This window comes from Bos indicus, chromosome 14, assembly GCF_029378745.1.
Source record: "Bos indicus isolate NIAB-ARS_2022 breed Sahiwal x Tharparkar chromosome 14, NIAB-ARS_B.indTharparkar_mat_pri_1.0, whole genome shotgun sequence".
In the NCBI taxonomy this organism is placed as follows: domain Eukaryota; kingdom Metazoa; phylum Chordata; class Mammalia; order Artiodactyla; family Bovidae; genus Bos; species Bos indicus.
The window spans coordinates 78004754-78018934 of NC_091773.1; the positions used below are offsets into that span (position 1 = coordinate 78004754).

At 35.6% G+C, this 14181-nt stretch overlaps 1 protein-coding gene across 7 annotated transcripts in view; it reads right to left on the reverse strand.

The window, feature by feature from the left end:
• Positions 1-737: 737 nt before the first annotated feature.
• RALYL (RALY RNA binding protein like) overlaps positions 738-14181 on the reverse strand; it is an 819948-nt gene continuing 806504 nt past the window's right edge. For all 7 annotated transcript variants that reach the window (XM_070802966.1, XM_019974097.2, XM_070802963.1 and 4 more), the window contains one exon: positions 738-1718. In XM_070802966.1, the coding sequence (XP_070659067.1) occupies positions 1701-1718 (18 nt within the window). In that variant the 3' untranslated portion in view covers positions 738-1700. The remainder of the gene's footprint in view (positions 1719-14181) is intronic.

A 14181-nucleotide genomic window follows, 5' to 3' on the forward strand; every position in this document is an offset into this window, starting at 1 on the left:
TTTCACATTTCCTTAAAAAGGAAACATATTCCTGATCCAGCCTCTAGGTTGTAGTGGGCAAATTGTTAAACACTTTAAATAGGAAAATGCAATATATTTATTTTCTTTAATAACAGAGTTCCTTTTGTTCTTCAAAATTTTTTTTTTTAATATTCTTTGTTGGATGAAATTGTGTAAGATTGTATTAGTTTACAATTAAAAGACAGAGAAAGAGGATTACACACCTTAGTGAAATTAAAGTAGAAAAATAAAAGAAAACCCACAAAGATGATTTTAGATGCTCAACTTCTTTGAAAAAAGTGGCCTTAAGCCTATAAGTGAGGTTATAGGTTGCATGTTTTCTATCTGCTCTTTGATGATGAGCTGACAATCATTTAGTAGCAGAATTTTAGTTGGGCAGAACATAAATACCTATATTCAAGCAGTTTTGCCTTCTATCCTGAAATACTGTCTCAAAATTCTGTATTTGGATTAAAAATATGCTTTCTAGAAATATAAACCATACTGTTCCTTCAGTCATGGTTGAGGGCCCTCTGACTTTCTATTACATACCAAATAAATGTGCTCCAGAATATGTCATCCCATATAACATGTAGGCATATAGAACATGTAATCTGCATATTAATAAGGTTATGCTGCTTTCATTATTGCACTGATTTTGTGACATTACAAATGACTTAAAAATTCAAACTGAGTATTAAAACTAAATGCACCCCAAAAGAAAGATACACACCAACTTTGTTTTAAAAGAAGCAGTATTTATTAAGAAATTATACACTTAATTCTCCTAGTCTGTGAAGATGGTTTCTTCCATTTCCACAGGACAAGACACCAGCTAAGGGCATTTGGAAAACACTTGCAACGCCAGGGAATGGAGAATCCTTAGTAATAGGAGATGGAATGAAGTGATGTATGCACTAATTTGAACTTTTGGATCCAAAGGCAGAACAATCTTCCTTGCCAATCTAGTTCTCATCTGTATTGGCATTAAAATCCATCCATGGGATCTCCTACCCAGACTGAAATATTGGGTATTAATTGGATCATTTCAGTTCAGTTAAGCAGAGGATGCTCAATTTAATTACAGGTCAAACCAACAATCCTTTAACTATTGAATCACATCTGAAATATCTGCATTCTTTATTAATAAAAATGGTGCTTATTGAGGGCAGAAATACAATTTTTCAAGTATTTTATCATTATGATCTGAAGTACTTTAAACTATAAGTTAAAAATAAATTATAAAAACTAGCATACAATGTATCTTTTCTTACATGACATTGTTGGAAATAAGTTTTAAGTTTATAATTGCAATATCACCTGACTTTTATATATGATCAACAGTAAAACATGCTAATCATAAAAATAGCTTTTACAAATATACATTTGTATACAGTGTCTCCCTTACCATTCATAAATGTCCTTCACATTTTAAGACTTTTAAGACTTAAAAAAAAAACATAATTAGCAAAGGGAAGAACACATTTACAATCTAAACCATAAAAACCTGACAATTATACAGCTTAGAACATAGAAGAAATGGAATTTCTAAAATTGAACAATACTGTCCATTTTATTAATTTGGGTTTTTATAAACTGAACCGAAGATGCTGTTATCCTGTAGGAAACCTCCTTTCACATTTCTGGGGGTTTTCACAGTTTCTCTTTTCTGCTTTGATGGCGTCATTCATTACTTGAAATCACTTTATCTGTAGAAACTGAGAAAGAAAAATTATTTAAAATACAGAAATTTTTATTTCATTGCTGATAGCATGCAAAGATATATAAGTTAGATTTTAAGGCTTAATGAGGCAAAAGACAAAAGGAGTCTTAGATGTCTAGGATAAATACTTCTGAGAAGCTTTAAGTTCTCAGATCCTTTGTTGTACACAACACTAAAATTATTTATGTTTATAGCATGAAATGATTTTTTTTTAATCCAGTTGATTTACTGATTGAGACCAACAATTATTTTTCAATTATTTGTCACAGTCAGAAGAGAACCACAAGTAGATCTAGGCTAAGAGGTCTGAGCTACTCAGGACCCTTTATTGCCCCTAAAGAGTGAACATGGAGTATTTTTCACCTGGAAAAGGCTTTTAAGAGCACATTCCTAAGCCTCATATTCTTAGGATGGGAGAAAAAATCAATGCAGGGATCTGATCTGAGTTACGCAATGTTGGTTACAAAAGAAGGAATCTAGAGGCAGGAAGGACAGTGAAAGAGTCGGGGTGCAACCATGAGCTAGGAAACCATTTAAGAGTGAAAAATTCAATTGGCTGAAGAACTGAATTGAGAAATCGAATATGAATATGGAGATAAAATAATGCAAGACTATTTAGACTAGTGGAGAGGGCAATTATTTATTCTACAATCCTATCAAGTTTGAGGTCTTTCTGTTCAGGTAAAATATATAACTAAACCCACTATCCATCAACTTCAAAGATTTTTTTGGTGTTAGATGGGAAACCTATGTCTTAGAGTCAAAGACAAGCAAATCAATTAGGATGGGAGTTGCTGTTGAGAGGAACATCATACATCTGTTATCAATATACCTAGCAGCGCTCCTGGTTATCAATCCCAGGGGAGAACTCCAAACTTTTTTGTCTTGGTATTGTGGTATCAAGGTTGTCAAGCAAAACCTGATGTGATCAAGCTTTGGATGGGATGACCCTTTACAGCTCTAACCGTGTGGTCCCTACGGTTAGCACGTCTCCCGGAGAGTGGATGGAGGGCAAATTATCTACGTGTATCCCCGCTGCTGCCTGAAAATGACCCGGAGCCCGCCCTCATGGAGTCTGAAGTGCTAGAAGATAGATGCGTGTCCGAGGACCACTGCTTTACACCTTTAAGCAGAACAAAGGAACACTTATTTAACTTAAAGCCAGAAAAGTATTGGGTTGGCCAAAAAGTTCATTCATTCATCCCCTGCTGTAAGCTGGCTCTAGTTGCCTTTCATTGCCTTTAACTTCATTGAAAACAATTTTGTTAGACTGTATTGTGACAGCTGGGATATCATTGTGCATTAAAAAAAAAACTGTATCAAAACTGGTGAATTTTTTGTGTAGCCATTTTAATATTGAAGATGAAAAAATAAAGCAGCATTTCTGGCATATTATCCTTTATTATTGCAAGAATGTTAAAAATGCAACTGAAATGCAAGAAAAAACTTGTGCAGTGTATAGAGACGGTTCTGTGACTGATCAAACCATGTCAAAAGTGGTTTGTGACATCTTGTGCTAGAGATTTCTTGCTGGACGATGCTCTAAGGTCAAGGAGACCAGTTGAAGCTGACAGCGATCAAATCGAGACATTCATTGAGAACTATCAAAGTTACACCACAGTGGAGATAGCCAGCATACTCAAAGTATCGCTGAAAAGCATTTGCATCAGCTTTGTATGTTAATCACTTTGATGTTTGGGTTTCACATAAGTTAAGCAAAAAAACCCTTTTTGACAGAATTTCCATATATGATTCTCTATTGAAACATAACGAAAATGTTCCATTTTTGAAACTAATTGTGGCAAGTGATGAAAAGTGGATACTGTACAATAATGTGGAATGGAAGAGATCATGGGACAAGCCAAGTGAACCACCACCAAGCACACCAAAGGCAGGTTTTCATCCAAAGAAGGTAATGTTGTGAATATGGTGGAATTGGAAAGGAGTCCTCTATTTTGAGCTCCTTCCAGAAAGCCAATTAATTCCAACAAGTACACTCCCAATTAGACCAACTGAGAACATCACTCCATGAAAAGCATCTGGAATTAGTCAACAGAAAATGCATACTCCTCCATCAGGATATCGCAAGACCACATGTTTCTTTGATGACCAGGGAAAAACCCTTACAGCTTGGCTTGGAAGTTCTGATTCATTTGCTGTATCAAGCAGACATGGCATCTTTGGATGTCCATTTATTTTGGTCTTTGCAAAATTCTCTTAAAGGAAAAACAATTTCAATTATCTGGAAGATGATTCTTTGCTCAAAAAGATAAGTTTGAGGAAGATTTTGGAATTATGAAGTCGGCTGAAAAATGGCAGAAGGTAATGGAACAAAACAAAGTTCTAGATGAAAATGAAAATTGTGTCTCTTATTTTTACTTAAAAAACCAAAGGAATTTTTTGGCCAGTCCAATATTTCCGTACAAAGCCGTGAGGCTCACAAAAGCTTTGTGGGCTCTTTACTTCTCAGTAAGAAAATGTTGCAGACCAAAGCCCCATCTCGTGAGGCTGAGTGAGGGCTGGCTGGGCACGCACACGGGCTGCTTTTCCGGTAGTTACTGACACCTACGAGTGGCCGGAGAACCCAGGAACTCGACCTTCTACTAAAGGTTTGAGGCCTGTGATACAGAGATTATGAAAAAGACTGAAAAAGCAGTTGAGGTGGTGAGAATGGCCCTGGACATCGGCAGCTTTATGTCACGTGTCCAGTCAAGCTCCCAGGCTGAAAGGAACTCAGGGAGCCTGGAAGGTATTTTCTCTTCTTTCGTGGGCATGTGCCTTTCACACTCAAGAGCAGATGCGTGTCTCAAAGACTTTAGTTAACTGGATGTCATCTTCCTTAGTGAGGACATTCCTTTTAGTTCTAAGAAGACTTAGAGTTGACTCGAATATGTTTACAGGAACAGAAATCATAGTACGTTATAATTTTTTTGTATTATATTTTTGTGCTAAGAAAATGTGGTCTCCATATTATTTTGTGGTCTCCATTATATTATATGGTCTCCATAATATTTTTGTGTTACGAAATCTGTGAACATTTGGTACTGTAAACATGTGTTATTTAAAGTAATTTAGTCTATTAATGTGACAGCCATATGATTTTGTCTTAGAATTTTTTAGTTTAATTTGCAGTTAAAAATTGAGACTTAATATTTCAGTTTTGTGATCTGTCTTATATCCATATCTTATATTCAAGTGTGATACTGGACAGTCTAAGAAAACTTTAGGACATCATATATTTAACTTATTAGATTTTAAGAATTATTTAATTCTCAGAAAAATTTTATTTGTTAAACCAGACAATTAAAGTACTTAAAAACACGATAAACAATATGTTAAATTTACAAGTGTCATTTACAACATTTAATTAATCAGGGACAATCATTTTTCAAAGAATTCTTAGACGTACTTTGTAAAATTTGCTCTACTTATAATCCTAATAATTAATGCCTAACAATTTTCATTTTAAAGCTTTCATAAATTAAACAACTAAAAATAACAAAATATATACCCTTAATAATCTTTTCTCCAGTCAAAGCATAGAAAAAACTTATATCACCAGGAAAGAAACTGCACGGGTTAGGCTTAAGTGCATTTTAATGTTTTGACATTCTCTCTCTCTCTGCTTCTTTCCTTTAGTCCCACTTTCTTTTTCTTCTTATCTTCTTCCTCACACAATATACATTATATCCTTACTGATAAAATATACATGTATTTTAAAAAATTAAGACATCATTCTACATGTTCTTTATGTAGTTCCAGGCTGTGTGCATTTACATGAAAAGAGACAATGAAATCTTGAACTTAAGGATCAAACTCAATGTGCTACTTTTTGTGTGGTGTAAAGACATTTTGTACATTTCTTATATACATGTATCAAAAATTATCCCTTATAAATGTGGAATGAATACCTTAATAAATAAATTTAAACTTAGCCTATAGAAGGATAAAAGTGAGAAGTGAAAGCTGCTCAGTCCTCTCCGACTCTTTGAGACCACATGGATTATACAGTCCATGGAATTCTCCAGGCTAGAATAGGAGTGGGTAGCCTTTCCCTTCTCCAGGGGATCTTCCCTGACCCAGGGATGGAACCTAGGTCTCCTGCATTGCAGGCGGATTCTTTAGCAGCTGAGCCACAAGGGAAGCCCAAGAATACTGGGGTGGGTAGCCTATCCCTTCTCCAGTGGATCTTCCTGACCCAGGAATCGAACTGGGGTTTCCTGCATTGCAGGCAGATTCTTTTACAACTGAGCTATGGCTGACTTGCAAGCTTAAGGCATTGTGGTTTGGGGGTTTTGACGGATGATTTATGTGTGCATGAGGCTATATGCTTGCATTGCACTCTTTCCTCCAAGACCTCCATTGATCACTTCATTATTACAGATGGAAGTTGCTTAAAATGCTGCAGTAGCTGTGTATGCAAAGTTTACTAATCGTGCTTCTTCAGGTTAAGTGATGGCAGATTACATGAAGAAGGTGTTATTAACCATATGGATACAAGGCATGAATATAATTCTCCTTATCTAAACCAACAGCAAAATATATTCACCCTGCTTCCCATAGAACTGTAGTCTGAGAAAAGACTAGTTGTTTGCTTCTAAAGACATGGGAGAAAGGGAGCAACTATGATATTCTTGCGGCCTTTTTCTCAAAAACGACTGTCACTTAAAGAGCTGATTTGTTTAGTATAATGTGAAACTAATTGTGCTTTCCTTCTGTTGAATAGTGGATAATTTATCTACTGGCTGTATAGGAGCTTGGATGCTTTTAAAATAAATTCTCCTGATGATGAATGCTTTTTCAACTCTTAGTGTCTCCTATTTCTGAAAAACAAGAAAAACAGCCACTCATGTGGGCTTAGTTTGTATTGAACCAAGCAATTTACTTCTATTCGACAAAGTTGAAAAGGAGAGTATTAATCTACAGGGAAAGCACATTTAATTTTGAACCTCATGAATTAATATATTTGAAATAAAATAAGTACAGCAATATATTGCATAAATACACCTTATTTAAAACTCTACCACAAAAACATACTTTAAAGAAATAGTCTTTCATTCATGTCAGAAATCTTTTTTGAATTGAGATTATAATAAATAAATATAGATAATCTGTATTTCTATAAAAGCAAAAAAGTTAAAAGAAAATGTGAGTAATGGAAGCTATATAACATTTTATGGAAAAGCAGTTCTCATGAGCAGGAATAATCTATATTTTTGTCACCACTAATCATGTTTACTGAGTAATTATTCAACTATCCACTTTTTATAAGCAATGTGAATACATCTGGCTTTTACAAATCCCTTATTACAACTGGGATCCAATTCAATCCAAATTTCTAAATAATATAAACAGAATCCCAGCAGTGATTGTTTATTATAAATCAAAAGTTACCTTTGATTGATAAACTCTGGGGCCAAAATTGCATTATACTTCAGAGTGAAAGAACCACAGCAGAAGATTCACAATCATATGAAAACCAAGAGGGCAGTGACTCACTGCTGCGTCTACAAATGAACGCAGCTGCTCTACTATGTGAGTCTTAGAGGCTGACAGCCTCTAATCCTGGTGACCGGGGCTGAGTAGGATAATTAAATAGTAAACTCAGAAATCCCACTAGGGGATTAAAGGCAGAAAGGGAGTCTGAAGGGAGCTTGAGAGATGTTACAAGCTGGTACAGTTATTCTGGTGGGAGTTCTGCTTCAGTTGTCTAACTACCGGCAAGCATTTAAGTTGGGTGCAACTGATGACCGACCTATAGCTCACATTAACTCCAGTGATTCTCGGTAAGTCAGGACTCCGCTGGCCAACCGTCTTCTGGCCATGCTACCTGGTCACTCTTACGGCTTCTTTCCTGTCTCCATCCCATTTCCTTCCTCCTTACTTGTTTTTACCTCCAATTCCTCACAGTTCAGCTTTATAATCCACACTCATTATTCTGTCCATATTCCCATATCTTTATCTTATGCTCCATCTGTCTTTCAACATTCCTCAAATAAGTATGACCATGAGACAAAACCCTAGCTGTTTATATTATAGTAGTTCACAAATATCCAGATCCGTAGGCTTTATTTCATGCCAAATGGAAAGATGAAAAGAGTAGAAAAATCAATCATTTTCTATAAAATCATTGGATTTACTACAAAGGTAATGCTCAGATGTTTGATGTCCTCTCTTATAAAATGAAGAAAAATAGAAAGCAATATTATAAAACCATCAGAAAAGGAAAAAGAAAACAAGATTAATATTAATTTAAATTTACCAAATCCAAATAACTTGTGTTCTTACAAATATTATAAAGTGACTGCCAAACTTATGACATTCATATTTTAGTTTATGACACTGATGGCATAGATAAAATATAGTTTTTGATATTGAGTTGAAAATAATGTGCTAATGTAAAATGACAATTAAAAATGCCATTTTCTTTATGGATATTTGATTTGGGACATGGCTTACTGTATGTGATTTCTAAAAAACTCTCTTCAGAGTTAATTGCATCATTTTGTATCTAATTGCTGCTGTCTCTAACAAATATATTAGCGCAGTAATGGTTTTTACATCTAGACACACAGATCATTTGTGTTTCTAGAGTCCACGTCATTTAATTGAAATCACAAATAATGTTCAAATAAGAGGCAGATCTAGTCTTCTTTTGGATTCATTAATTCATTGTTTACCACAGTAAACAATTTGTTTAGTGTGATAAGATGCAACATTATCAGGAGCCATACAGTTCTTCTTGATGGTCACCCCAGAAGCATTAGTGAATCAGAGTAACGGAGCGGTTAAGAAAGTGATTCGTGAGTGAAGGAGGACCTGGCCTGACTCCCCAGCCAAGGCAGGAGGGCTTTCCCTGGTAACCACTGCTGACGGGCACAGAGCTCTTCACCTCACGGTCTCCTGCTCCATTTGTGGATGAGAGTGGGGAGAAGAGAATTTGCTTCTTTGAGTCTCAGTTTGCTAATTGGCTGCGCTATCTATTGAGACAAAACCTATAGAGTGTGGTAAGATCAGACAGCCAGACCGAATTTGAGAGGTAGAGAGGTACCAGGAGGATGCCATCCATGGGACAGAAATTCAGGTCATTTCTCCAAAACAGTAAGAGAGAGGAAGGCAGAGACCAGCTCTGCGGGGAGTGGATTGGTATTAGACAAAACAATAGGGCAGGAATCTGTTTTGATTCACTTATTCATTTCTATGTGTGGACCCCATTTGTTCCCAGGAAGAAAGTATGATCCAGTTGTTAGAGTAAACTTGGAGCAATGAATACGCTTACAGTAAGAAAAACAAGAATGTCTTACAATCTGTGGCATCTGAATTACTTATCCAAGACTCCCTTAATTTGTCCCAAGCAAGTTGATTGTGTTTGGGCTATTCTTAGTATCTGGGACTGGGTTAAGACGGGCATGGACAACAATCAATATAATAAATTTTATGTATATAGTCTGTGAAAGTTCATAGACCACTTTAAGTATGTTCCCGTTTGATTTTAATTACAAACCACTGGGCAAGAATCATCCTCATGTTAGTCACTTATCCTTGGATCCGACAGTGAGTGTCTTGACTAAATCAAACCCGCAGTGCTTTATTTGGGAGCGGTGCTTTCAGTAGCGTCCTATCCTGCCTAGCTGTGAGCAGGACAGTGGGAGTCAGGCGTGTGCACGCTCAGTCGTGTCTGACTCTCTGGGACCCCGTGGACTGCAGCCCGCCAAGCTCCTCTGTACGTGGGATCTTCCAGGCAAGAAAACTGGAGTGCCTTGCAGTTTCCTCATCCAGGGGATCTTCCCAACCCAGGGATCGAACCCAATCTGCATTGCAGGCAGATTCAGATTGGGCACGATACTAATTTTAGCAGAGGTGATCTCAACTGGGATATGAAAATACACTGGTGTTCTGATGGTGAGTCGGGTAAAAGAGATGGGATTACTGAGAAAGTACTAGGATTCGTATACAGCCTACCTTTCTCTGTTTAGATTTTTTTTTAAAGTTCTGCCTTGGATTAATTCAAATCATTTAAATTAAAATCTTACTTTAGGCATCTGTCTAAAGGAGACCTTTTATGTTGTAAAAATACATTTGATTAAAAAAAAAGAATGTTTAACTGCAGAGTAAAATTATCTAATGTGGATTACAAGTTTTATTTAAAATGTCTCTGTAAAAATTTAATTAAATACTGAAAAATAATTGCTGAATTATATGATTTACCAGAGCTTGAATGTTCTGTTACACAAAGTAACACATTAATATTTCTCTTAATTCTTTCAAAACTGTCCTCTGATACTTTCTGAAGATAATTATGATTGTGTTTTGGGCTCACTGACAATCATATTTGAGTAGCTGAATTGATAAATCATAGTAATCTTATTTGGCCCATAACTTGTATTTGATCATGCACTGATTTCTGATTTCTCATGCTAATTATATAGTGTCTAACAACCATTAGTTACTCCCAATGCTGGTAAAAGATAATGATAATTTTAGGATAATACTCCAAATTGCTTAATTCCAATGCTAGAAGCCAAAAGCTGATTAATGCTAAGATTATTATGAACTTTGAAATTTTACACATTTTATTGCTTTCTACGGTTCTTTGAGTAACTGCTTTTGGCACACAAGAAGAAATATTTTAAAAATTATTTTATATATAACTTAAATGTGATTTAGAATTGATTGGTTTAGAGGTTGAAATTTAAAAGCCCTTGACAATAACATAGTTAATTCACAACCATTCCGAATAGCTAGGGAAAGGTTTTCATGGTTATTTAACAATTTTCATTTAATTTAATTAAATTTACTGTATATACTTGGCAAATAATTAGAACATAATAAAATATCTTCAATTTTAAAATTGAGCAAAATTAATCTGAGAGAGCAAGTGAAATAGTAAAGTAAAAGAAATAATTATACTATTATTTTATTAATAAAGTGTTTTTATCAATATTTGAGAAATTCAGTTAATTAAAAAATCTTAAGGTTTAAAGCTTTGGAATACTGTGAAAATACTCTTGGCACTCAAATTATGCTGGATCTAATACAATCCTGAATAATTCAGAGAGCTCTCAGAGTCACTGCCTGAGGAAACTGGACTTTGTCTTATAGGACAAATTTATATCACACCGCCTACTCGTGCCTTTTTGAAATAGGTTTTGGATACCAGCTCACTTACCTCTGTTTTCTTTTTAATACTATCAGAGAATGTAGAATTTAGAAATAGTATCAATTATAGGATCATTCTGGTATGGGTCAAGATAAATAAGAGCTTGGAGCATTTTAATTCAATAAATTGATGAAATAAGATAAGCTGAGTTCTGGAAGACTTCTGTAAACAAATGTGTCCCCAGTTTTTATTGGAAATGATTTTTTCCTTTATAATTAGATTCCTCTAAGAAATCACACTTTATGGACCTGAACAGAAGGCAGTATCATCATCTGTTCATCGGCTTTGACTTTGGAAACCTAGGAAAGACTCATGACCACTAAACTGTGCTGTGTGTTAAAGAGGAAGGGCATTGCGTCTGCCTAGCTCTCTGTAATTATCACCTATACCTGGTGTTTATTGCTGAGTCATCCCTCTGTGCTATTACCTGGCACATAAATGCAATATCTCCTACAACTGCTATGTACATGTGAAACTATAAATGATTTCTATAGCATTTTACAAATGCACAAATCTTAATGGAGAGAAGTCTGAGGAAATAAGGAAAGAAAGTCACCTACCCGGGCTCTTACTGAAAGGGGTAAAATAAATCCAGTCCAGAATCGCACTGTGGCCCTTGTTTGAAGGCCAAACTGAAATAAATACGTGGTTTGGAATAAACATCAAAGAATAGGTGGCTCATGTCTGAGTGTAGGCAACAATGTGCCCTCCGCACAAAACATCCTCTAAAAACTGCGTGTTCTTGTGTATACCTATGGCGGATTCATGTTGATACAATATTGTAAAGTTAAAAAATAAAATAACATAAATTTAAAAAAAAAGGAAAAAAAAAAAAAAAGTGTGTTCTCAATGGGAGGTGCTGGGAAAACAATGGCTCAGATGAAGTTTCAGACAGAATGTCCCCAACGACTTGCTGGTTTCTTCAGGCCTCAGAAGCTGCCTTTTGTCTAGTGGGGTTTTGGTAGATGAGTACTCTGAAGCCAATAGAGAAGGCGTTCATGACACTATTCTGCAGATTCTCTATTTTTATGCTAACAATGTAGGCAAATAAAAGAATACAGGAAACTGGCTTCTGAGTCACAAAGAAGAATTACGAATATTTACTTATTTGTACATAACCTTAAAACATTTTAAATAAATAAACTTTATTTAAGAGGATCATAGATAATGGTATTTTGTAATTGGACTTCTGTATCATTTTTTATTTTTATAGCACTATCAATGGCTACATAACTGTAAGGTGATAACAGCTACCCATTATTAAATATTTTAGTGTAATCATTTCATTGGCTAAACCCATCTGAGTTGTGAAAAGAAGTAACTAATTTTATCTGAGGAAAATATTCCATAAGAAAATACTATATCTCATATAGGAAAGACATCAATTTTATGGTGAACGTCTTCAACCTAGTTTATTTTCCTGCTGGGCTGGATGAAGTTCAGGCTGGAATCAAGATTGCTGGGAGAAATATCAATAACCTCAGGTTCGCAGATGACACCACCCTTATGGCAGAAAGTGAAGAAGAACTAAAGAGCCTCTTAATGAAGGTGAAAGAGGAGAGTTGAAAAAGCTGGCCTAAAACTCAGCATTTAAATAACTAAGACCATGGCATTCAGTCTCATCATTTCACAGCAAATAGATGGAAAAAAACTGGAAACAGTGACAGACTTTATTTTATTGGGCTCCAAAATCACTGTGAATGGTGACTGCATTCACAAAACTAAAAGATGTTTACTCCTTGGAAGAAAAGCTATGACAAAGTTAGTGTATTAAAAAGCAGAGATATCACTTTGCCAACAAAGGTCCTCATAGTCAAAGCTATGGTTTTTCCAGTAGTCATGTATGGATGTGAGCGTTGGACCATAAAAAAGGCTAAGCATTGAAGAACTGACGTGTTCAAACTGTGGTGCTGAGAAGACTCTTGAGAGTTCCTTGGACTGCAAGGAGATCAAACCATTCAATCCTAAAGGAAATCAACCCTAAATATTAATTGGAAGAACTGGTGCTGAAGCTAAAGCTCCAATACTTGGCCACCTGATGCGAAGAGTCAAATCATTGGAAAAGACTCTGATGCTGGGAAAGATTGAGGGCAGGAGAATGGGGCGACAGAGGATGAGATGGTTGGATGGCATCACTGACTCAATGGACATGAGTCTGAACAAGCTCCGGGAGATGGTGAAGGACGGGGAAGCCCGGCATGCTGCAGTCCATGGAGTAGCAAAGAGTCGGACATGACTGAGCACTGAAGAATTTACTTTCAGAAATAGTTACTTGATTTAGAGATAGTTCAAGGAAAAATGTCCTTGCTTAGCATTAGTATTTACAGAGCTCAAATGTGGCCTCAATGATTAGAAAATGAAATTAAGCTTAAATTTTAAGGCTATTTAAAATTCTGGATAAAATTTGAGACTGACTTCATAGTTATTACTTTTTATATAAATACCATGATAATTTAAGCTTTTTCAATTCATACTAACATTTTTCTTACAGTAAAAGTTAAAAAAAATTTTAAAAGAGATGACATTGAATGCTTTCTATAGGAACAAAAATAGCAAATTTTGAGCACACAGAAAATCCAGAGGAATGAGATGCATCAAGGTATTTAAATGAGAAGGTATGCATGTGATTAAAAAGTATCAAATTCTGTAAAATTTGGCATACTCTCCTACTGTGAGCTAACAAGTCAATTTGCATGTAAAATTTCTGCCAATTTCAAGGAGAAAACTGCAAGGCAGATGACTGTAGGAGGGTGATGGCCAATCAGAGTGTCATTCAGTCATCCTCACATCAAGCGTGGAGTGCAGGGCGGCACGGCTGAGCTCCCTGTTCTCAGAGCGGAAAGCAAACGGCAGCAGGTGCCCAAGACGCTGTTAGGTGGGAAGGTGCATTCGAGACATTGACTCGCATCATGAGAAAATTGTCCCGCTCCGTGTTCTTACAGTTCTGATTGCATTAAAGAGAAAATTTCTGCTCAGGCTTATTCTGATATCTCTCTACTACTGTCCACATTTTTTTGTCTTTGTTTTCAGTGAGAGAGGGGAGGGGGCGAGAGAGAAAAACAGGAATGCAAGATTTTTCAACATATGAAAACAACAAACTAAATTTAAAAAGTCGTGTCTTTTCATTATATTTATTTAAAATATATTCCTTACTTATGAAAAGGATTATATGGTTTTCCATTTACTGGGCTGAACTAAAGTTTAGTTTTAAAGATATGTTTATTTTACATTAAAAAGATAAGTCAATTTAATTTTAAAATTAAGTTAAATTGTCACCAAGGATCATAAAGGTACAGCA